General features: G+C 40.9%; 2 protein-coding genes across 2 annotated transcripts in view; both read left to right on the plus strand.

Annotated features, from left to right (window-relative positions):
• pparg (peroxisome proliferator-activated receptor gamma) overlaps window positions 1–10,934 on the plus strand; it is a 34,080-nt gene extending 23,146 nt beyond the window's left edge. The window contains exons 4-9 of the mRNA XM_069677550.1: window positions 1,605–1,743; window positions 4,667–4,866; window positions 7,047–7,164; window positions 7,361–7,521; window positions 7,614–7,857; window positions 9,691–10,934. Of these exons, the coding sequence (XP_069533651.1) occupies window positions 1,605–1,743; window positions 4,667–4,866; window positions 7,047–7,164; window positions 7,361–7,521; window positions 7,614–7,857; window positions 9,691–9,938 (1,110 nt within the window). The 3' untranslated portion in view covers window positions 9,939–10,934. The remainder of the gene's footprint in view (window positions 1–1,604; window positions 1,744–4,666; window positions 4,867–7,046; window positions 7,165–7,360; window positions 7,522–7,613; window positions 7,858–9,690) is intronic.
• An 8,121-nt stretch (window positions 10,935–19,055) lies between these two features.
• Window positions 19,056–25,482, plus strand: terf2ip (telomeric repeat binding factor 2, interacting protein). The gene is made up of 9 exons (XM_069678655.1): window positions 19,056–19,089; window positions 19,756–20,001; window positions 20,646–20,770; window positions 20,972–21,222; window positions 21,971–22,072; window positions 22,154–22,811; window positions 22,919–23,022; window positions 24,337–24,777; window positions 24,894–25,482. The coding sequence occupies exons 2-9, from the start codon at window positions 19,772–19,774 to the stop codon at window positions 25,113–25,115; spliced, it is 2,133 nt and encodes a 710-aa protein (XP_069534756.1). The 5' UTR covers window positions 19,056–19,089; window positions 19,756–19,771; the 3' UTR covers window positions 25,116–25,482.
• The last annotated feature ends 23 nt before the right edge of the window (window positions 25,483–25,505 follow it).

A 25,505-nucleotide genomic window follows, 5' to 3' on the forward strand; every position in this document is an offset into this window, starting at 1 on the left:
ACTGAATGTGTAGCCAAAGCCTGAAAAGCCAGGCCTACAGCTCTTGTTTCAATTGTTAGCTGAATGGTTACACTGGATGACGTGCTTCTTTATCACCGCATCGTGGTTTATTTTGATTCCAACCAACTTATTGGTGTCAAATGTCTTACTGTCAATACTGGCTAGTCAACCTAATCTGTGGCTAAATACAGTCCCCAACAAAGACACTATTTAGCCTTCACGTGAGGACAGTTTTTTTTTAACTACAGTGCCCAGATGTTTAAGGACAAATTTTTGGCCCGTGTTTTAAATTGAAAATTTGTATTTAAATGAGATTTCTGTGTTGTATTGGGAATGGACCAGGTCAATGATGAAAGCCACAGGAAGAGCAGTGAAGCCATAAACTATTGAGAAACAGACTAACAGATGTTTCTTTTTTAAGCTTTACATATTGGTGGTATTGTAATAATACCTAAAGGTGTTTTCAATATCTTGTCAACCTGCTCTACATATTGAAGAAACAAAAGCGTTAGAATTGCAGTTTAATACATTAAGACCATTATCTACTGCCTTGACCATGACCATATAGTTGATCATCTCTCTGACACTTTAAGCAGTGTTCCGCTCTAGGGTTTATGTTTTTCTGTCCACTTTATAGAAGTCATACTGTACTTTACAGGCTGATTGACGGGAAGGTACAGTATTCATTGTTCTGCTAACGTCTCAGGGGAGACTCAACAGAAGAGGGGGTCAGCCAAACAGGCAAACACTTAATTGTTTTAAAACAGAAAACATTCTTTATTGAGGTGGAGTCTTGACCCCTTTTAGCTTCCTCCTTCTTTAAATAACCTGCGATTAAAAAAAGAAACAGCTGTGGATCTGAGGAAGGCAGATGCCATAAAAACCCACCGGCCTTCCCTTAAAATCCACATGTGGATTTGAATGCTAACAAAAAAACACTTTGAATACCATTCTCCTGTAAAGCTACTTTTGTACCTGATCTACTCACTTCATCCTTCCAATAGCTGTCACCACAGCCAGTCACAAGCCTGTGACTGTGTGTAAGACTGTGTGTTGGGAGTTTGACCATGGCTGTGTAGTTAATAGATAAGCATAATGAGTCTTATGGCTTCTTTGGTCCTAAGGTTGAAAACATCAAAGCTCAAAACCACCCTAAAACACAATCTACTTTTAAATACACTCGTGGGCAGTATGATTGACTTTCTCACAGATTACAAAGAGACAGGAATCTAATCTGCATCTGTCTGTCAATAATTGCTTAGAGAGCAACAACAAGAAAGTTGAATTAGAATTGTTTTTTAATTTATTCTTTTTAAGGAAAAGTGGATCTCCCCCTTTCAACAAAATGTTCCTTTCATATTTTCTGTTTTCTCTTTCACTTTCTTGTGGCTCATCTCAACACAGATTAAGATCATAGGAATGCAAGCTTGTTTTCTTTACTTATGTCTTTAAAGTCTACATATCACTATAAGAAAAAGTCACATGAGGATTAACTAAAAGCATACTTCCTGCACAAGTGCGGCTCTAAGCAAAGGGGCAGAATTGACGGTGTATAGCAAATGAGAAAAAGTTAGATATCTGAACCGTCTCTTTCTTTCTCACAGGGTTTTTTCAGACGCACAATCCGGTTAAAGCTGGTCTACGATCACTGTGATCTCCACTGTCGCATTCACAAGAAGTCCCGCAACAAATGCCAATACTGCCGCTTCCAGAAGTGCCTCAATGTCGGCATGTCGCACAACGGTAAGCTGGTTGATTTTTCATTGTGATGTAAGAGAAGCTGACTTATAAAACTTTTCATTCACAGCTCGATGATGAAAAGCTTCACTTACGTGGCAGGAACAGAAGTCAAAGCTTATGTACATTCAGGTTCTTTCGTCTTAATGTCTTTTCTTTACACCAGAGCGAAACCCCTGTTTACGCTCATTATAAAGAAGTACACTTGAGTTGAAAGACTGATTCTTATTTGAATATGAGGCCCAGGGAAACACCGTCTTGCAAACCAACTCGTCTGACTCTGATGTCGGATGCCCTCTAAGATACATCTTCACCACACTGCTGCCAATTTGGTCCAAGAGATGCAGTGATAATATATGTTCAAATGGACACCACTGCCTTATATATTGCCAGTTGCTTCCTCTGTGGTGTTCAGTCTAGTTCACACAACTCAACTCAACGTTCATTTCCCATCACTTCAGCACTGCCACACTAACAGCACAATTCAAATATAAAATTGTGGTCTAAGCTAACTTTAAATCTACCTCCACCCCCTAAAAAAACATCCACGCTTTGTTTAGATGTTTGGTAAAACTCTTCAACTCTGCAAGGCTGTGAGTAACTGCCAACACCTCCCACGCTCAGCCGTCTGTTAGCCAAATAATTAATAGTCAATAGTGAATCCAGACTGCACTTTACAGTTATTGACAACAAAAATGAACGTGTGTAACATTTCTAGTGTGATTGTAACAGCGCTGGTGAACTTCAGCCAGTCGACAGGTCCTCACAAGCTCCACACCTGATGAATAGTACATTAAGAGATCATGAACCTTACAATAATACTCTCTAGTGTTGAGCTGTGGAATGGGTTTGTTGTGTTCGCCTTTGTTAGCTCTCCATGTGAGTTTCAGCATAGACCATGTGACCATGTGGGCGTGCATAGATGATTCTTGATTGACACCTCCCTGACTCTCCTGTTAGTTTGTTGCACCTGTGGGAGCTCACCCTTCTTTTACTAATTTGTCTGTGATATGAAAATTCTCATCATACATCCGCACAACCTTGAACCTGTTGTTTAACATATACGGAGGAGCATGTCATCCCCCACTCTCTCCTCCCCACATGTACTGTCTCTCTTCAGCTGTCCTATTGAATAGAGTCGCCTTTCATCAAACAAAACAGCTTTTCCCTCACTGACTAAAAAGGGTCTGATATGATATATAAAGCAATTGTAACACAAAATATGTACTCCTACACAGTTTCTGATGTTTTTCGTTGGTATTGAAACAGAATGAAATTAATTCTGATTACTCTATATGAAACTGCCAGCGGGGGTAGGTGTCAGTTGAAGCCATTAACTGCCTTTGTTTACATTTACCAGGGCAAAAATTTAAAGTGTGAGATACATATGACTGTTAAAGAAACCACTTAAGCATGTACAGGACAAACTCAGATAATAAGAGGTAGACTTTGTCCTCACAGGAGCTTCAATTATTTTGTTTTTGTGCAAAAATAAACACTTTTTTTGTGGCTCTTACTGACTGCTGTGGTCATATAACAATTTGGCTTGTTGAAATGTACTTTGTGCTTAAAGTGAGGAGCTGTAAGGACAGGAAATAACACTGGCAGGGGTAACTCCACACACACACGCGCACTCACAAAAGACCGTAAACAGCCTCACAATTTGTCCTTTTTAAATTCATTCTCAGTCTAGAGTAACGGCAGCATTAAAATTACATTCAGACTGTGACAATCTACGCCTGCTATCAACATGCCATCTGAGTGTACATACACTTACACTCTAGATCGAGCAATAACTTAGATTTTGGACACCTAGTCATCAACATTTTTAGTCATCATGTGTAGAGATTACATTGAAGGCTTGTTTATAGAAAGTAGGCTACATGCCATAGATGTCAATTCTTGCTCAATTGTGGGAAGTGTTTTTGGCCTCATCGATCTAAGAGTGCATCTGTTCTATTCTCTACCCTAAACTAAAAAGCAGCATTGCATTTTAAGGTTTTTATGTACTGTATACTATCTATAAAAATATGTTTGTTTAGTTTGTGCCACTTCATCTCGCTGTCTCCTCCCACATATCATTTGTAAACGAGGTCCAGCCCATGCTTTGAAAGTCTGCTGTGCGTGGGTTTTTATTTATCAATGATTGACGTCTCCGAGTGCACAGACCTCAACTGATTTCTCAAACCTGCTGTGTCACTGCTGCGGGCGCGCTGCCAGTCGGTGTTAGGGCAGCACTGGTTTGTATTCATTTGCCTAAGGTGTGCAGTCATCATTACACAATCACACACACGGCGCAGTAAAAGCAGAGCGCAGGCTTGAATGGAGGGATAATTAATGACTTCCCCTGACAGAAAGAGGAGGGTTTAACCATTTCGCAACATAGGATCAAATATCAGTGAGAATGTAAAGAAGATTTTTAACGCTTTCAGTACAACATTTTGATTGTTAATTTTATTCTGTCAACAGTAATACATTATTCATCACATCATTTTTAAAGTTTAATGTAATATAACCTGCAGCGACAGATTGGAGCAGGAGGAGAAAAGAGAAGTGGTTTTAAAATTTATGAGAGTGGTTGTGAGCGAGCTGTGAAAACATGATGACTAATGAAAATACATAAACATGTTATTAAAGGGAATTAAATTGTAAAATTGCCTCATGGGACACACCTTGTGAAACCACAGGGAACACTTGTTGTCAGTGGATTTTCCCTTTCACTGAATAATACTATAAGCTGTGGGATTGAACAGTTGTTGTTCAACAGTCCATAATCCGAGGATATTCAGTTTACTTTCTCTCAGAGTAATAAAAGCAGAACTCTCATGAAGTCCCTGTGTGCGCTCTTGTATACCGTATCTGCCTCTCTGCCGACTTGGGTCTATTTATGCAATCATGTGTGTTTCCCATTGTCCTTCTCCTTTCCCAGCCATTCGTTTTGGCAGGATGCCGCAGGCGGAGAAGGAGAAACTTCTGGCTGAGTTCTCGTCTGACATGGAGCACATGCACCCGGAGGCAGCAGATCTGAGGTCTCTGGCCCGGCATCTGTACGAGGCGTATCTGAAATACTTCCCCCTCACCAAGGCCAAGGCCAGGGCCATCCTCTCTGGGAAGAACGGAGATAACGCGGTAAGAACTGCCTGAATCCTACTTTACTGTAACGTGGCATATGTGTATATATATGTGTATATAAGTCAAATTTCCTCTCACTGCACGTGTGAACATATCTGTCTTAGTTACTGCACGTTTGGTTTAGTTGAGGACTTTTCAGGCTTCTGTCTCTGGCAGGAAAAGTGGTTTGACTGGTTTCTACACGTCTTGTCTGTTAGAAACCATCTCAGATTACAGCGGTCAAGCTGTCAAACAGCTTCTCAGCAGGTTTAATGGCTTCAGCATTGTTACTCAAAAGTTGAAAATAATTGATTAAGACATTTTGTAATTTATACAAGTTGAGTGAAGGAAAATGTTTTGGCCAAAACCATTAAAACGTTAGATAGCATCTATTTCTCTGTGTTTGGACTGGAGATGTTGAGATATTGAATCTGAGTATTCAAAAGAGACTTAATCAAAAAATCCACTTCAACTAAATTACAAGTGGCAGCCAGAAGAAGGCTGTGATGAATACTTAAGAATGCACATGTGCTGAGAACTTCAGGCTACATCTCAATAGGACTGACATAATACTACTAGAAAAGACTAAATCATTTCAAAGAAATATCAACTGCCTTAGCAAATAGTTCAACATGTGTTGATATGGTCTGACAAATAAACATGTGAAATCATCTGAAACAGTCTCAGATGTCTGGTTTAAGCAGACAAACTACAGTACGGACAGTGAATTGTTGCAGATGGTCCAAATTGCATTATTATTATGATTTACTTTACAAAACGAGGGCCAACTGTACAAACAGAGTTTGTTTCTGTTTTGCTGTTTCTCTCTCTGTTTAGTCAGATGTGTTCAAGGCTGCTCTACATTTCTTTGGTCTTACTGTTATGACTGTTCATCACAGCGATCGCAGCCACTGAAACATCTGTTGGCTTGGGGAAATCTTGGGTTATTTACTAAACCACAGCAAACATCCTGAAACAAAAAGGAAGTCAATTTTTTTTTTCTGGCAGATTATCACACATTGTAAAAAGGAAAAGGGTTTATGTATCGTTAAATCGACTTTTAACCTTTTTACCCCCAATAATTGCATATTTTTGCAAAATAAGTGTGACAGAGAACACTTTTGTAGGACTGTGAAAGTGGATAACTTGGATGTTTCTGGGGAAGAGCTAATGTCTATGTAAAATCTATAACCAAACAACTAGCAATTTAATTGTTAGAAAAGCAGGTCCATGTTTTCCTTATAATCTGCAGACATGGCAACCTGTGCTGGATCCCAAAATGTGATTTGATTTTTTTTGTAATACAATAACAATAACAAATGATCTTAAAATTAAATTACAGACAGTCTATGTTACTTATATAGAACAGTTCCCACTTAGATTTACACAACATTAATGTAAGTAAATGTTGAAAATGACAACCTGTGGCTTGCTACGATTAGCAACCATTAGCTTTCTTAGCCTAGTGTTCACCAAGTTAATCTGTTGCAGCAAACGGAGCAATTTACCTATTGATGTTCTTGAATTGAACTTTACATTTTCTAAGAAAGTGAATGTGTTATTTCCTCTGCAAAGTTACAAAGTTGGGTTTTAAAATGTCAAATTGTGCAGCGTGCAAGAAGCAGATTCCTCCATTATTTTTCTTTGGTACACTTACCAAAGAAAAACACTTTTTGTCCGCACTCTATTTATCTCACTCGCCTAAGAAAAAAGATCCTTTTCTTGACATTATGTGGTCGCCTCACGCTGTAGTTCCCTGTATCACGTCTCATTGTTCATTTTCCCTCTATGAAAATGGAAGATTTGAGCGTATGAATGGTCCCATTCATCATTCAAGCCGCTGCATGTCGTTGCCAGTATTTAACCAAACACTAAGCGTGTTTTTAACTCGGTTAAGCTTCATTTACCTGCAAAAGTTGTTTTTCTCTGCCTCCGCCTGCAGCTAACATTTATTTACTTTGCCCATCAGACGTATGGGATGTGCAGTGTTTGCTTTTGCTCTGATGAATGAGCCATGACCAAAGTGCATACACTGTATATGAGATTAGATTTGCGGCTCACATGTCCTCAGAAGACCCAGAAGAAACTGGTTGAACAGTTGCTCTTTTTTCTTTTTTTCCTTCCCCATTACTTGTACTTCCTTCTCCCACCATTGGATTATTCTTTAATGCCTTTTTTTCCCCCTTTTCTACCTGCAGCCTTTTGTCATCCATGACATGAAGTCTCTGATGGAAGGAGAGCAGTTCATTAATTGTAAACAGATTCCCACTCAGGAGCAACCCCAGCCGATATCCGCCCTAACAGTTGGACACGGAGGTTAGAAGAACAGAACATTTTTAAACATGATGTGAAGATTTTAAGTCTGTTGTGGTTTTGTTTTTCTTATATTATGACGTTATAATCAAACTGAGTTGCCAGTTATTCAGCTTTTTGATCTAGTAAATGACCCAAAGTCCCAAACAATGTTCATCCTTGCTGACTTGACTTCAATGCACATCTCATCCAATTTCAGGTCCCTCAGGAGTTCACCCGGTGTCAGAGTGCGCCATTTTGGATGCTGTGGAGCTGCGTTTCTTCCACAGCTGTCAATCACGGTCAGCAGAAGCTGTGAGAGAAGTGACGGAGTTCGCCAAGAGTATCCCGGGATTCATCGATCTGGATCTCAATGATCAGGTAAGAGACGTGCTTCTCCTGCATTCTCACTTTAATCTAAGTACTCGTACTGCACTCTGCTGTTGTGACTGATAAGTGTAATCTCTTCCCAGGTTACTTTATTAAAGTACGGTGTGATAGAGGTCCTTATCATCATGATGGCGCCTCTGATGAACAAAGACGGGACCCTGATCTCCTACGGACAGATCTTCATGACGCGGGAGTTCCTCAAGAGTCTCAGGAAACCTTTCTGTCAAATGATGGAGCCCAAGTTTGAGTTCTCAGTCAAGTTCAACACGCTGGAGCTGGACGACAGCGACATGGCGCTGTTTCTGGCCGTTATTATCCTCAGCGGGGGTAAGCGTTTTTTTTACCACTATTCCCTCTTTGTCAACGGTTCTCTGTTTTTATTGGCAAGTAATAGAATAGATTTCCAACAGGTACTCGGGTTGTTTCACCTTTTATCCATGCTCGAAAATTTCAGTTTCGTTTTCTTTAGCGGCACCTATCGCAATAATTGCGGCAGCACACTTCCTAGATAGATAGACTTTCCTCGCTGACGGTCGCTTTCCTTGTTAGACTGTTTGCTTCATCTGAGTGTCGAATCTTGTTTCTTTTTCTTTGGATTTTCACTTATTTTTGAAGTTGTATCTGTAGTCATCGATCTTTACTTTGCCTGTTCAGCCATAGTAGATTACTGTTTACTCGCAACACTTGCAGAGACCGGAGCCACTTAGCTCCGCCCACCCTCTCTGGCAGACCAACCACTGCTGGGTGATGGAAAACGCGTCACTAACTGGGCGCCGCTTGTCATTTTTTTCCACAAATGTCGCCACAGACACACAGTCTGTAATACTGCAAATGCAAAGGCTTTCATCAGTGGGCCATAGGCTCAATCACCATTATTACTTTAAATCAAGTCTTAATCGTACCAGGCAGTAGACAGAAATGCAAACTAAATGCAGATTACATCCTTATTCTATAGTCATTACATTTCCCAATCAACATTAACTTTATAATAAGTTGTTAAGATAACTGATAAGACACTTGTCTATAGCCACTTACAACAAACAAGATATGAGTTGAGCTTTAGAGTCTATATAAAGTTGTGTCCAGTGTTTATGTTCCAGCTTCATATTCTAAAGACGACTGTGTGAGTGGTGTCTGTCATGGCGTCTTTAAGAGATGATCTTACATTTTAAAGTTCTTTAGCAGCTATTAGTACAGAGGACATTTTAACTATCAACCTTAATCAATCAAGTCTTTTTTTCCTTTCCTCTTGGGCTGTGTGGTTACAATAACAGTATATTTTCTTGCAGGCGTGTGGCATCAGAGCAATTAAGTTCACTGTGAATATAAAGTGTTGTAAGGTGGCTGCTGTTAACGTCAGGGTTATAAACCTGCTGCGTTTACACGCTATCTATGGCCCGCCTTGACCCATTTATCGGCCGCTGTGAGGCGAAGGATATTATTAGAAAGGAAGGAGAATAGAAGTGAAGGTGAATGAATCAGGTTCACGTGGAAGCTATAAACAGCTGCTGCATCATATTAACGAGACTTCATGACAACGTGTTGTTGACAAAAGTTTGCCACATTTGGACGAGGACGAAAAAGTAGGTCAGGTTTCACAGGCGACCACATGAGCGACTGAAAATCACTTTATGTTTAAAGCAAAGGTTTTAAGATACGGAGGCGGGAAGGTATTTGCTCTGTCATTTTCTTAGGAACAAACGGTTTAAATATTTTCAAACCAGTGAAACTGTAAACCAAATAGACCGTTTTTTTCCATCCCTTACAGTAACATCCAAACTCTGGGGTCTAATATTTCTGGGTTGCGTGTGGCTACTTGATAAAAGTCTGGCCTTGAACTTGATGAGGATTAAAATCAGACATTTAAGTCAAATATTAACTTAAATGACCAAGATTACAGCTTGAAATGAAGATAAGAGGCTTTTGTAAATAGCAATAACACACCTACGTCCGGTCATAAGGGCCAGCTACATAAAGGGACTTTATCAAGGGATTTAGGTACTTGAATATGTTTATGTTATTAGCCCTAAATCGCATAAAGATGCTGCAAATAAAGATCATCTACCTTCTATTCTATCTATTTTACTCCTCTTATAGACACATTACTTTTTTTGTCTCCATTATACCTGATTTATCTCCCTGTCTCTGCATCCCGTCCAGACCGTCCAGGCCTGCTCAACGTGAAGCCCATCGAGCAGCTCCAGGAGACTGTGCTCCACTCGCTGGAGCTGCAGCTGAAGCTAAACCACCCGGACTCTCTGCAACTGTTCGCCAAGCTGCTCCAGAAAATGACCGACCTGCGTCAGATCGTCACCGACCACGTCCACCTCATCCAGCTGCTGAAGAAGACGGAGGTGGACATGTGCTTACACCCGCTGCTGCAGGAGATCATCAAGGACTTGTATTAGAATTTAACTTTAGGAGAAAAGTAACGCACTAGAAAGGAGAGAAGCAGGAAGAAAAATAGAAAGATTTTATTGTTGAAATCAGGTCTTGAGAAATAAGGGAGGTAGCCAGACAGGCTGACTGAAAGTGTCAGAGAGATGGGGAAGAACAGGAAAGAGAAATCCTGGAAGAAAAAGACACAATCTAAGTGTCAGATCTTGTCTAGACAGCAGCATGTGAAGAAGTTGTGGTGAACAGTCATTCAGCCACTGCTGAGCCTGGACATTTTGTGAATGAGTAGGCTGCCAAGTTAAATACAGAACTACCACCTACCGCACCAATCAGAACCAGCGTCTCTGATTTACTGAAAGAGTGGGGGCTTTGTTGTGCTTTAATGACAACTGTGAATATTTTACACCATGTGTCACACAGTGCTCATCTACACATTACGTTACAGCCGTCGCAGGCAGCAGCAGCAGCAGCGTGTACGTGCCTGAAAAACCTCTGTGAACACGCACAAATGCTTGAATGCTCGTGTGCACTCAATCTCTGTTGTGGCATCAGGGAGGGAGGTGCTATCTCTTTAAATCAGCGTAATCCAAAGACAGAAATCAGATTATTGCCTGTAACATATTTGAGTCTCAGCGTCCTGCAGAAACTGTGAGAGCGTGTGAAGCCAGCAAACGGCAGACACCATAAGCCATATTGTGCCTTAGAGATTAGCTGTTTGACTTTTTGTGGAATGAATGCCATGTTTAATGTATAATATATTCATATATATTATGTTTTATGGATGAAATTGTCAAACACAATTAGATTTTTAGCCTTAATTGTTGTATTTCGAATGTTTAAAACAGTGGTTGAATTATTTTGTACATATGCAAAGTGTCTACTGCGTCTGATCAACCAGATTTTGTCTTCTCAAATGGTGCAGACAAAAGGGATTGGATTAATTTCAAAGGGTCGGCCGTTAAAAGAAATTTGTTGTAAATAAAATATTTTCTAACTTTTTATTTAAAGTCTGTCTCTTGCTTGTGTTGCAAAAAACATTTCCAAATAATGTATTTTTCGCAAAAAGCGTTCCAGACGCTCGGAAATCTTTTTCACAGTCATTACGTCAGCTGTCCTCAGTGTCTCTTACCAAACTCACACACACCCTGTTGGGACGATTGCAACATCTGAACTCCGCTGAACCGGCCAGAAGACCAAAGTCTGAGGAAACAAATCTGATCAGCAGGCAGAGGAGCTGCTCTTTATTTTGCTTAATATTTTTTGGCCATGCTTCGTCTTTTTAAAGGGGCACTTGCTTCTGTCTTTTTATCTGACGGATCAAGTTAATGAGAGCCTGAGAGAAAGAGGACTGAGAGGAGGTAGTGTGCAACAACAAGGTCAGAGTCAGAAACTCAGGACATCACACGTTTGTCACGGAAACTAAAGTCACCTCAATACTCAGGTTCATTTACACAGAGATATCCTGATGTCTGGCCCTCGCTGACAGAAGAAGCTTCCCTTTATATGAAGGATTTACATTTAAATCAAGCTCTACAAATGTTGTAGATATTAGTCAGTAGAAGCCAGTGAAGGCAAATTGTAAAAAAACTAAAAAAAATAGGTTGTGTCCTTAAATTTTGCTTGGTTCTCTTGGTCCGCCCCTCTCTTTGTAACTTTAAGGATATTTCTCTCTCTCTTTTGTAAGTTTAGTTTAGTAAGTACAATTATCCAATAGTTAGTTCTGACCAAGTAATCTGATTGGACTAGAGGCATTCCATGAGTGGCGATATAGAGCAGTGGTTCCCAACCTGGGGTCCAGGACCCCCCTTAGGGGGTGCGCCAAAGATCACTGGGTGTGCGCGAGACTTCGTCTTCACTGAGACTGTCAAGATTAGATTTGCACGTTAAATAAAAAAGCACTGACTTGATAATCAAAAGTCTCTTCAACTATTAAAATTTTTATTTTTGTTCCTCTATCAAATATAGAAGCTACTTTGTAGGCCACACCTCTGCAAACTACTTGCTGATTGGTGTTCATTTTTGCCAATAAAGATTTGGATTGAATCACTTTATTGTTTTGGTGTATGTGTGTGCGGGTGAGGGGGGCTCAGCTTTTCTTAAATACAAGCAGGGGGGGCTCTAAGGAAAAAAGGTTGGGAACCACTGATACAGAGAACAACATCACAGGGACTTTTTACTCTGTGTATCACTCCGCCTCAGCCAAGTGTTTTGAATACTGTTAATTTACATTACAGTGCACCGTGTGTGTCTACATTAACCAAGCCGGTACTTCTGAATCACACAGCTGACTCTTATGCTGCGTTCAAGACAGCTGGGAACTTCCCAGTAGAAATTTCCGAAGTTGGGGAAGATGAATCTGCTCCGACTTCACGAGTAGGAACTCCGACTTTGAATGGCGTTCCATAGCGATTGTTCTCGTCGGAGGTTGGAAAAATGCTGCGTTCAAAACCTCGCAGTTTGCAAGTCGGAAATTTCTACTGGAAAGTTCTCAAGTTCCGAGTTGTCATACATACAGATAAATGTACATGATAAGAAAACTGTGACCTGTAGACACAGACAGACTTTCAGGAGAATATTTGGGTTGCCTGGCAACAACAGTCCAGTTTCAGTTAAGTTGTGGAACTAGTTGAGTTAGTGGAGCAAAACATAATCTGTTGTCGACTATCTGCTGCTCTTTTAAGTGCTCTTCACACTGCCGTGATGATATTCAGTACAGCATCCCTCCCTCTCATGTGATATTGCTTTTTGAACCACGCCACTGTTGCCAAGAGTTCGCTCATTTCTCAATAAATGTTGGGACTTTGTCAATAATATTACAAAGAGTTTGTTCAAGACCTGCTCTATATAATTTATAACACTAATATATAAAAGTGTGAGGAGATGTGGAACAAAAACCCCAGGAATCGCAGGAGGACATTGGAGCAGTAAAAAGATGACACAAGAAGAGAAGCAGGCCGTGAGAACGCAGCAGAGTGAAAGAGAAGTTTTCCCCTAAAAATAAGCCTTTGAATTGGCAGATGATAACGGTGGTGGGGGGCTCCTGGCTCTGACCCAGTTCTTTTGGATGGTTGATGATGATGGTAATTAAATGTGTTCTTTATGTCGAGTCAGCATATCCTCACTTTGTTACAGCCGGTCTCCGCTGACCAAACCCTGCCAAGAATCCTGAGATAATCTGCCAAATAATTTTCAGTAGATTTCTGCTGTTGTCCGTCCTCGCCGAGCCAAGTCTAAAGAGAGGGGGATTGTGATTTACTCAAGGAAGTTCTGTTTTTGTTTGAGTTCCTTAAGAAACAGCAGCTCTGTGTTTTATTCTCTTTTGTTTTAGTGTCAAACAGGAATTTCACTCCCACCACAGCGTGATACCTGATATGTGTGTACGCGGGTTCTTAAGCCTCGTTTCTGAAGGGATACACCTGCCACTGTGAGACAAACAGCTCTTCATAAATAGTTCACATTAATCTGATGTTTAAACAGAAAACATCTCTGGAACTTATGTTAATGCGCTTTATGTTCTTGTGAGCTCGACAGGAAAACTCTCAGTAGAAGAAATAATGTATATACTCAGGTTAAGTACAGATTTAAAGGTCGGGTATAATGCTAATTTCAAGCTTCATATTTCACTCTGTGATACCTGTGGAGCAGCTTAGCATAATTTACAGTTAAAAAAAAACCTCATCATGTTTCTCACACTGGTGCTCTGTGCAGGCCTCTGCCTTTAAACGACTCTCAGCTCTGTCCCTTTAAGAAACGCCGCCCCTACGAGCCCACTTTCTTCTGATTGGCCAGCTCTCCGAAGCCTGCTGTGACGTCACAAAGTGCAGCATGTAGAAAAAACTGTGTGAAACCTGGCGTTCACAGCAGCCTGCAGACTGAGCTGAGAAGCCTGGGGATTACTCCAACATACTTTTATCTACAGATTTGAAACTTCACCCACGTTTAGTTTGGACATCCAACATTGTAACATTATATTCATGTGTTATAATGTGAAACAGCATAATACCCCCTCTTTTAAATACAATACTTATATATAAAATGTTAGGAGGTGCCTTGTAAATAAGCTGCGTACCGTATGGCTGCTAGACAAAGCAGAAATTAATAGTTAGAGAAGCTTAATGCTCCAGATTTTCAACATTTTACTAATAATATTTAATTTTACATCCATCAGAAACACCAGAAAGTAAGTCTGATTAGTTCATATTATTTTCTACTATTTTTTCTTTCTCCAATGAACATATTAACAGAGCTAAGCGGCTGGCGATAATACACCACATTTCATACAACCCTCTTAACCCTCCTATTACTGTATTATCGATGCCAAATCACTGCACTGAATTTATTGTTGATTTAACACAAAGACAACCAGCCGTCTTGATATGAAAAGAAATATTCCACTAACAAGCTGACTGTGTTTTTCCACCTATTAACATACATATTTCAGACATCGCGTGACCTCTGTTTAACTGGCACGGATTCAACCTCATCACATCACCTGTCAGGTGGATTTTTTCCAGGTGATTCACTCGCCTCTCTAATATCAATATCTGACAACTAAGTGGAAAGTTAAACCATTATGATGCAATGTGACCTGGTTATATCTTATCTGTCATATGACTCAAATGAGGGCACTGCGGGGGAACACTTCTAGTATTATTCCAGAATTTAAACATTCCTGAAAAACCGGAAACAGGTGGAAACGGCTAGCATGGGTGTGTTGGAGTGAAAGAAAATCTTCCCACTTTTGTTTTTTTTTCTTTATTTATTAAAACATTTGATTAATCCAGTCAATTAGCATGCATTAGCATTAGCATATCAAGTCAATTTTTTACCCTTAGACAGAGCCAGGCTAGTAGCTACCACCTGTTTCCACTCTTACGCTAAGCTAAGCTAAGCTAACTGTCGACCTGCCCCAGACATATTCAGCATCCAAATAAAAAAATGGTAAAGATCTTCTCATCTACCTGCAGAAAAAGGTAAATACAGTAAGTGTCTAAACTTAATGTGTGTTCTTTAACGCCGTCACTATCTATGTATCAAATGTCGTTCAACTTTATTCTCTCAGATACCCTTCTGTCTCGCTGTGAAGGAGTCTTTCAAGGTCATCTTTTAGGAGCGAAACATATTCAAACCCGTTCTCATAGAACATTTCTCCAAATCTAAAGATATAGCATTAACTCTGCCCAAAAACATGTGTCTAAAACTTTAAACCTCCAGAGGGAGAGGCTGGCAGGAACTTAAAAGACGGGGTCAAGCTTCTCTCTGAAGTTGGTCGAGGAGGGCAGCGGGGCACGCAGAAAGGGACAGATCTATTTTTTGTCTTGGTAGTGATCATTTATCATCTATAGTAATGCTGCTCCATATGGATGTAATAAAACTGAGGCCTTACAGTGGATCAGAGTGACCCGGGTCCCTTTAGCTTAGCTTTATCCAAGAAGCTGTGACAAAGGGAAATAAAAATACCGGCACTTGAGTTTTGATCCGTCTCCTTAAGAGCCCCTCAGCTCCCTACAGACAGCGATGAAGTCTCGAGGGAGGTCAAAGCCTTGTCTACATTTTGTGAGGATGCACTCCCCTGAACCAAAGTGATCAGTAGTGTGTGATTGACAGCCCTAATGTTCTGTAAAGCAGTGTAATACCTCCCTCTGCAGGCTGGAAACATCATCTGACATTTTCCTTCTCTCGGAGCCAAACTAAACCAAGCCATGTCACGCTGTAGTGACCTGGCCACACAGCCTCCATGATCGCTCAGGAGTGAGTGGATCATTCGACTGCAGAGGTTCAAGTCATGAATGGATCACAATCAGCTCACAGGGAGGGACTATCGCCACATCTATCTAATTATTAAAGATTGTCCACAAACACACGTCGGCGTGGAGGAGTTGCAGCACCTCAGCGGCTGTCGTATTGTTTCAGCTGGTGGAGCTGAAGAGGGAGAGGAACAATAGAGGCCAATAACAATAATGTAGCTGTCAGGACTGTGAGGGAGGTAAGGTCAGGGAGGTGATACAGCAAGCAGGCCGGCCCTATCCTTCCCATGGCCTCCTGGCTTTACTGAATGAAGAGTAAGACACGTTAAAGCTGGGCTATTTCACAAAATCAAACTGCAATAAAATCCTGCACACTGATTCTTTCAGGATAGAATCAAAAGTACACCTAAATATTTTTTTAATGGACTTGTTTAATTGAGGTTATTTGACAGTTCCAGTTCCCCAGAAGGGATTTGTGTAATTTGACATTGGCCAATATGGGAAATTACCAGTATTCATCATATGAAAGGATGCGTAAAAATAACAATTTAAATGCCAGTTCCGCCCACAAGCGTTTTTCAGACATTGTGTTACTCGTGCTTTAACTGCCAGGAATTCAATCACATCGCACTACCTTTGTCAGGTGGATGTTTTCCAACATGATTCACCCTTTCACTCTCTCCAATACCATTATCTGACGCTGACGTGGAAAGGTGGAGTGATGTGATGCAATGTGACCTGGTCTTTCCAGTTGTGACCCAGATGAGGACATTTCTATTGAGACAGCTGAACATGATTCCTATATCAATGAGAACACATCTGAATAACCCGCCATCTTTCAATTCACAGGACTTCTTTGACATTTTGGGTTTATTCAGTTTCTTGAAGAGAGTTTAAAACAAAAAAAAGCATCTAATCTCATTTTTAAAAACTTCACATAAAGCTGTAGTCAAGTGACAGTTAGCTTACCTTAGCATAAGACTGGAAACGAGGCAACAGCCAGCCTGATAACTCTGTCAGAAGGAAACTAAATCAGCCTACAAATGGTATCAAAACAAAACAAACTCACATAAAAGAGGGTCCCAAGCCGACAGATAAAGAGACCCCAGGGTTCAAACTTTAGCTATAAATACTTCCTGGTAAAACCACATTGCTAATAGCAAGGGTAGAGTTCAACAGACTATTAAAGCTATTAAGAATAATTAACATTAATATCTCAATTTATGCCTAAAAACGACAACAACTCTATAAAACAGTCCCCCGTTCAAGCTAGTATTCAAGTTAATTTTATAAGGGCTAGTTTGAAACAAAATGCCAAAAAGAGAAACCATTGCATCCTCCCCCATCCCATAGTAGCACTTGGAACAGTCCGCACTGCCTAGGGGAGAAAGGAGCATTCATGTACGTGTGTTAATTAGAGTACCAACCTTAACCAGGAAGTGGAGGAGTACAATTATTAGAAATCAAAGAAAACAAGATAATATACATATACTAAATGAAAAAAATGTATTACACAACAGCAGTGGATCCTGACATTAGCTGAGAAACACACAATAAAATACTCAACAAAATAATAAAATAAATGTGAGTTACACTTCCTCACAAGTGCCAATGAAGACAAAGTGCTGTTTGCATCTCCATATTGACGTGTTTCCTTGAAAAGCAGCTCGGTAAGGACTCATCACACATTCTTTCAAAATTAAACTTTAGTCACCCAAATAGAAGTGTCCTATCAGGCCACATAGAAGTAAGACTTCTAGTATACTGTCAGACTGGAATCAGGGCCGAACATGTGTCTGCAGCTGTAGACACTGGTGTGACGGACAGACTCGGGACACATACGGAGCACATATGGCATGAGGTGGCCGAAGGCTGGAAATAATAGACTCACTCAAGTCATCAGCAATAGGCTACATGCAGGCAACATATAGGCCTTTTGCAAAGGGACGACCACACTTGAGGAAATGGCCATATCCAACCATTGTCCCTGTTTATCAACTGATTTAAGTCATGAGATCTTCCATGAGAAACGTCTCCTCCTTCATAGATGTTGTGAAATTAGGGGGGAAATGGCGTTTGTTTCCTCTAAGACGCTGGGGATTCCGGTGAGCAGGTTCTCACAACAAAATCTCCTAACACATTCATTTGAAACTCTTTTTGACATTAAATAATTCAGCTTTTAATTAGGCACATCATGTTAAATTGTCTGCTAGTATTCCTAATGAGGTGCTGAAAGAAAAGCAGCAGTTACCCATCATCCCGTTAAACATGCACCTGTCTCAGGGGGACAATCAACTCAGCAGAATAATGTCTCCCTCTGGACTGTCAGTGTTTGTGTTTGATTTCAGAAAACATTTTTCTCTGCTGGAGGAAAACCACAGCTCAGATGTGTTGTTTGTTCTAAAGTCAGTGTACGGTTCTGTGCAGATAAGATCAACAGTACTCAGACTGTGTGTGGTCCTGACTGTGTACATCATTTACACTGCCTGGAAAACGTCACCCAATTCTTTTGTTTTTGTGCTCCCATACCGAGCTACATGTTGAACTCTGAACTTGTAATTTAATAATTTAGGATTGGTGTTAAGCGCCTTTATTGCCAATGTGTGGGACTTAATCTGACAGATTATTTAAAACAGTTTAGTCATCCGACATTGTAACTGCCTCAATTTAAATTATATCAAGGATGAGGCCTGAACAAACCGATCTGAACAGAAGGCCTACATTACACAGTATGAATAGATATGCTACTGGTAGATGTGAGCATTGAGGAAATAGTAAATCAAATTACAAAGGAACTACATGACACTAGGTGTTATAGAGATGTGCAGAGTTGTAGGATACAGGGCTACTTTTAGGTTTTTAGAAAACACAGGCAACTTGAGTGGCAGCCAGTTACGGCAGCTCCATCCCATTTATTCTGGTTTTAATCATAATACTACACACCATGTGTGTTTTGATTTTAATAAATGACGGTACTATTTTCTGTTTAAAAAAATAAACCCCTGCATAACGTTTGACAAGGAAAAATGTGTACATCGTGTGAATAGTTTTTAAAAATTATTTTGTTACTGTTATTATTTATATTGTCATATTTGTTTTGATCTTTTTATTGCCACCAAATTTTTGTCTTTTTTATTACTTGAGTATTTTATTTAATTTCCCTGTTATGTGAGCTGCTGTAACGAGTAAATTTCCCCTGTGGGGAATCAATAAAGCTTATCTTATTTTAGTTTCAGTGAATATTGTAGTGACCATTCTGAACCACACTCCTTCCCACAAGGTGGCGATATTGCACCAAAAAGCGGTTTGCCAATTACCACAAAATTACAAAAGAAGAAGAACCCGGAAGTAGAATTTGTTTTGGGGTTTTTTTACGCGGCGGGAAAGTTCACCAAGGAGGTAAACATACTATATGGTAAGATTTAGATGAAATTATTTATCAAAGCGTTGTTTTTATGTGACTATAAAATCAGAAATAGCTCTCTCCAAAATATGTTTTTTTTAAACGGGCTACATTAAAGCAAATCATGCTAACCATGCATACTTTGGCCAAAACGAACAAGATTCAAGATTCATTATTACAGACGCATTTACCCTGTTATTCATCTGTGCTTGCTAGGGAAAGTGTCTGAGGAAAGTTACTACCTCAGCGTCTCTTCAGATCGATTAATATCATTATAAGGCTCTTGCTACTGATGGCAGTGTCTCTTGGTTCGTTAACTTCTGTCACTGGGTTATTCATTTGCCATAATTCAGCAGGTAAACTACAAATCTACTGTAACACTGGGCTTTGACTATCTGCTGGATTGTCAAACTATAAGTGGATTTATTTGCTATGGATCCACTTATCAAGTAGTGAAACAGTTATTTTCTTTTATTGAATTCAACCTTGATCTAACCAAGAGAGCCCCAAAGAAATTAAGTTAGCCTACATAAGAAAACACTAAAACACAGCATTGCTTCGTCCTTTTAAAGCATTATGATACAGTGTGTAAGCTTGGTATTGCTTGTGTACAGGGCCTGATGGTAACAGAATATGGCCTTTGATATTTAACACGTCTTATTTCCTCTCTTCCACCAGGTAAAACTCTCTGACCATGCCGTCCAAACAGCAGGATGTGGCCAAATCCAACATCTCCCCGGTTCTGTTCATGTCTGTGGACGGTGAACCCATGTCTTTCTTCCTGCGTCCGGGTCCTGTTAAACGTGAGCTCCAGCCGCTCATCACAGCTGGAGGAGGGATGCTGTGTAAGGTCCAGCAGCCTGGCGCGATCCTGCTGATCGACCCGGAGGAGAGAAGCTCGATGACTGAAGCTACTGCTCACTGGTAGGTCAGGTGCTGAGCTGGGATTACAAAGTGTTTATGTCTTAATTGTATTGTTATTATGTTTTTATTAAATTAAAGGAAAATAAACTATTTCTGTAATGTTCGTGTTTGGAATTATTGTTCATATTTTAAAATTTTTCTGAGCAGACTTAATGTAGCACTTACTTTAAATGCTTCACTGTCTTGCACATATACAGCCTTTTATGACATAACAGTAAAAAGGTTCCCGCAGCCTAACGCATCCTACGTATGTGCTGATGTAAACATGAGGGACATTTGTAATCTACATCTATCACACTATTACAGCACATAAAATAGCTGGTGTATACTGCCAGTAAGGTTTATTGAAAACAAATGCATGTTTAAAGAATTACATTTTGTTGCCGTCCTATTTTTAAACCTAATATTGTATATAATTCATGGTTATTTTAATCAAATTATGCAAACCTAGTATTACCCTTTGTCAGGTTAAACATCGCTAACATTATTTTAGCTGTATCACTGAATGTTTGCAACAATTGTTTTTAAAATGTTAGAAATGTTAACATAGCTTACTATACTAAGTTTCAGTGCCACCTTTTAATACACATGTTGCAGCACAGAAAGCTGTCAGGCATTGAAGCTGCTGTCTGTTTCCTCCTCAGGTACGTGTCCACCAAGTACATCCACGACTGTATTGAGAAGGACGAACAGCTGAACTTGGAGGACTACAGGTTAAATCCTGAAGCGGCTCAGAAACAGTCTCCCAGACCCAACAGAGAGGCCTCTGGTATGATTTACACACAGAGTCCTTTTTGTAATGAGCACAACCACAGTTTCTCACATTAAGCTGCATCATTGATTTTGCTAGTGGAATCATGTTAGATGAAAAGTATGCTCTGTTTTTTATTAACTGTATTATTTATTATCAATCTGGAATTTTATGTTATTTGTATTGATAAAATAAACTCATTTTTTTCATTATAAATAGGCAGGGTTGCGTACACATCTGAAGAGGATGCTGCCATTCTGAGTTATGTCGGCAAGCACAAGGCGGAGGTCGGGGGAAACCGGCTCTGGCAGGAGATGGAGAAGCAGAGAGTGACCTGTCACCCCTGGCAGTCGATGAAATCCCGTTACAAAGCTCAGCTATCAAAGAAAGAGTCAGAGATAGCAGAGGAGGACACAGCGGAGGAGGACACAGCGGAGGTGGACGCCGAGGCAGCAGAGGGAGAGACCAAGGTAATTTACCGGCAAGGTGTTCTGTATCACGTCCTTCATACTGACATAAGACATACAGGTTTCACGTACAGTCTAATATAACTGTTAATTTTGACTTTGGTCGCTACTTTTTGTGGATTGTTGTATTACGAAAAATGGAAAGCAATTTTTTTATGTTATACTCTACTGCATGTATTTAAAAAGTATGTGTGAAATGAGACGCCTTTAAAACTATGCAGCTCTCACAGGAAGCTGTAAATCAATACGACCAACAAATACAAGAGAAACAATGACGTTATTAGCACTTCCTGTTATGAAACATTCATTTCCATCTTCAGCAGCTGTTTCAGGTTGTCTTGTTGTTATTAATATTGTAAGATCATGCCATGTTTTACTGGCCCACAAAAAGAAACCTACTTTTACTTTGAAATTCAAAATCACTTCCTCTTTGCTGTAAACTTGTAATGAAGAAATAAAACATTTTGTCCTAACTAATCACACCCTTAGAGGCCTTCAAAATAAAACAGTTATAACAGAGGATTTATTGATACAACCACTGGGTGGCGCCAATTTACACAACAAAAATCAATTGTACACACTGTTTTTGTAATTACATCAGGATACAGCACAGTCAGGAAACATTTTCAGCATACTGCAATAGACCTCATTCACATACTTTCTTTTGAAGTAGATGGAATCGCTCCAGACGTTTCATACTCGCATGTTTAATAGATGTTACAGATGATGTTTCTTATCTGTTTGCCTTCAGGTGGAAGAAGATCAGGAGACAGATGTTGAAAAGCCCTCCAGTGCAGAAGATGCTGCTCCTCCTCCTCCGACGACAACTTCAGCAGAGTCAGACCTGACACAGGTACACCACAGCTAAAATATACACTGTTTAAAGTTCTTCAAAGCAGCCAAACTGAACAGAACAGATGTGTTGTCTCCACAGATAGATTCCCAGTCTGTACTTGCTGAAAGTGCCAAACCAGAAATAGCAGAAGCTCAAACGTTGATCTCTGTCGATGGAGAAGAGGTGCAACATGTGAGCCCGCAGCAAGATGAACAACCAGCTGAAAGCCCACCAGCAGAGACTGTAAAAGCTGAAACATCCAACTCCCCCCAGCTTGAGGGAGCTTGTTTGGACTCTCAGACAGACTTCCATCTCTACCTAACGGAGAGCATGGAACCAGAAGCACTAGAACCACAAAAAACCATCTCCACACCAAAAGAGAGTGTGCCACAGGACTCTCCTGCAGCTCACACCGAGTCCCTGCACAACGCCTCCTCTAAGAAAAAGTTGAAAGAGAAGCAGAAGGCCTCCCCCGAGCCGGAGCTACCGCTGCGCCGAATAACACGCAGGCAGCTTCAGCTCGAGGAGTCACCGGGGCCTGAACCTTACGGCAAAAAACTCCGATCATCATCTTCTGTATCATCATCTCCCAAGCCCCTGAGGAAAACTAAACCTGCAGTTAAGTCTGCTCCTCCGAAAGACACGACAGACCAGCCGCCTCCTAAAAGAGTGAGAGGAAAGAGTGCTGCAGCAGAGCCAGAGGTTCTCCAGGAGGAGAGTGGGCCTGCTGCAGTCTGTGAGTCAACACAAGCAGCAGGTACATTATACATCTACCTGAGGGGCACATCAAGCACATACACAGCATTTCAGTATCTATGAAAGCTTCTCCACAGCTGAGTTTGTTGACTTTTGTTTGTTTTGCAGAAACAGGATGCAGTCCAACGCCACCGAGAGGAGAGAAGAAGAAAGAAAAGAGGGAGTTGGGGATTCTCATGGCAGCTACAAAAGAGTTTGAAGACAGCAGTGAGGTAAGACAAGTAACACTAAAGAAACACTCCAAGAAAACACCCTCCGTCCATGAAAGGAGTTAGCACCAGTGCAGGTTGACGTCAGACACACACGCAGCCCAATGCCCCACTGGCCTCCTCTCTCCTGCTCTTTAAACTCTGGCCTTGATTGGTTGATCGGAAGAGCAGCACCTGGAGAGCACACAGGAGAGGGAGGAAACACCACGACACACGCAGCACTGCAGCACGTAAGAAGAAGAAAGGCAGCGTAACATTTAAATGCATAGTCCAACCATAGACAGAAAAGAAGACACATACAGTAACAAATCATAAGTCTGAATAAGATAAGATAACACTTTATTAAATCTGAAGGTACAATACAAATAATACATAAAACAACTCAAATATAAGTGAGAATAGAAAGTGTATGGGTTAATGCAAAAGAGACGGCGCCTAAAAGAAAAAAACAACATCACAATAGTCTTTTATGTTGTCCATAAAAGGAGGCAGGAAGTAATGGTGGCAGTTAAGTTGATTGAATGAGGAAGCATCTGACATGCCTGTTTGATTTAGTCGTGTTTACTCCTCCATTCATCTCCCAAGTGAGTCCATCAATCTTCATGAATGTAGTATTATTATAATATCCATGAAAGCAGATCCTTTGAATCATATTAGCCCCATTGAAATGGCCAAAATAAGGACTGCATGGCGGTGCAGTGGTAAGTGCCCTCGCCTCACTGCTAGAAGGTTCCTGGTTCAAATCCTGGGTCGGATGTAGGGGGCCTTTCTGTGTGGAGTTTGTATGTTCTCCCCCTGCATGCGTGGGTCCCCCCTGGGTATTACAGCTTCCTCCCACAGTCTAAACACATGCTCGGTTCATTGGTGACTCTAAAGGTTGTCTGTCTCTGTGTGTCAGCCCTGTAAATGACTGGCAATCAGTCCAGGGTCTACCCCGCCTCTCACCCAATGACAGCTGGGATAGGCTCCATTCCCCCCCCGCAACCCTGAACGGGATAGGTGGTATAGATAATGGATGCATGGATGGATGGTCAAAATACGGTTTGCTATGTTTGATGATGAGTGAAACTTTCCTACAGTTTTCTCACAAATCATTCCACATCACCTGTGTCATTTGGTTAATTATCCATACATAGATTATTAAGGATTTTGCAAGTACATTCAGAAAAAGCTCCATCACTTAAGATAAAAGTGTGTCTCTTCACAGATGTTACCTCATAAGGGAGTTGATCACAAAGACAGAGCCACATTATTTTCACATGGAAAAGTTTGAAGTTGTCCTTTAATTATTTAAGCTGTTGTGTTCCTGCCTCTCAGTCTGATGGGGATGAAGCTCCAGATCTCCAGGACCAAACTGAAAAACAGTCAACACAACCCACATCCACAGACCCCTCTTCAGACACGGCTGCGGACGCTGCGTCCACAGAGTCCGACCCTGAACCTGGGCCCAGCCTCCAGGAGGTCGCGCCGGAGAACCGGGCCTCCACAAGCGACTGCCTGCCGGAGACTGTGGACCCTCAGCCTGCAGCAGCTGAGCCGGCAGCCGCGCGGGCCGTCGAAGAAACCTGCAAGCCTCACCTGTTCATATTCGACCATGAGTCTCAGGAGGAAGACTCTCAGTCTCTTGTTGGTGACGATACAGAATCTCCAAGCAGCCCGCAGCCAACAGGGAGCAAAGACGCCGCTTTTTCACTGACGCAGGTTCAGCTGGAAGAGGACAAGCAGCGAATCACAGAGCTCATGAGCCAGACGAACCAGGTGAGACTGCAGTGCGATTTAGACCTTTTTGTTATAGGTAGACAGCATCCTAAGGAGCAGCAGCATGTTCGTTTGTTTTAGTTTATTTCTAACCTCTCTTCTCTGTTTATTCCCAGGATTTAGTAAGTGTAACCAAAGCTCTGTTAAAGACCAGCGGAGACTTCTCTGCTGCTCTGGATCTGCTTCTGAATCCGGGCTGCATTTCAGGACCGTTTTGGGATCGCCGCGATGACACTCTTCTTCTCTCAGCTAATCCGGTGGTCCGACAGCAGCTGCAGGAAAAATATGGTGAGGAGTACCTGGCAAAAAGAGTCGTGTTCCTTGAGGTAGAGGGGTGAAAAGGAGAGACAGAGTAAATGAGGGAAGATAAGAGGAGAACCGGGCATTAGGAGGAAACACATCTATTATATCACTGAGCTAATTTGTTTTAGCGCGCTCGTTAGCAGAGTTTATCAGTTTCTCTGTTTCTGTCCCCAATTTGTTCAACATGAAACCTCTCTTGTATCGCAGCTTGTCCTGAGTAACTGATGAGAAAAAATCAGACACGTTAGAAATAAAGGCAAACCAGGTTTATGTGATCACACCTCCGTTGTTTGGGGACAGAATATTTTAATGTGTTTTAGCATGAGAATACTGTATTATATTATGTGCTTTTTAAAATGTTTTTGTATGTTTGTTGTCCCACATTGCTTAATAAATACTTAAATACCATTTAAAAACAGCTGCCT

Source organism: Semicossyphus pulcher, unplaced genomic scaffold (assembly GCF_022749685.1).
Source record: "Semicossyphus pulcher isolate SPU_LCO1_2020_fin unplaced genomic scaffold, fSemPul1.0.p SCAF_3, whole genome shotgun sequence".
Lineage (NCBI taxonomy): Eukaryota > Metazoa > Chordata > Actinopteri > Labriformes > Labridae > Semicossyphus > Semicossyphus pulcher.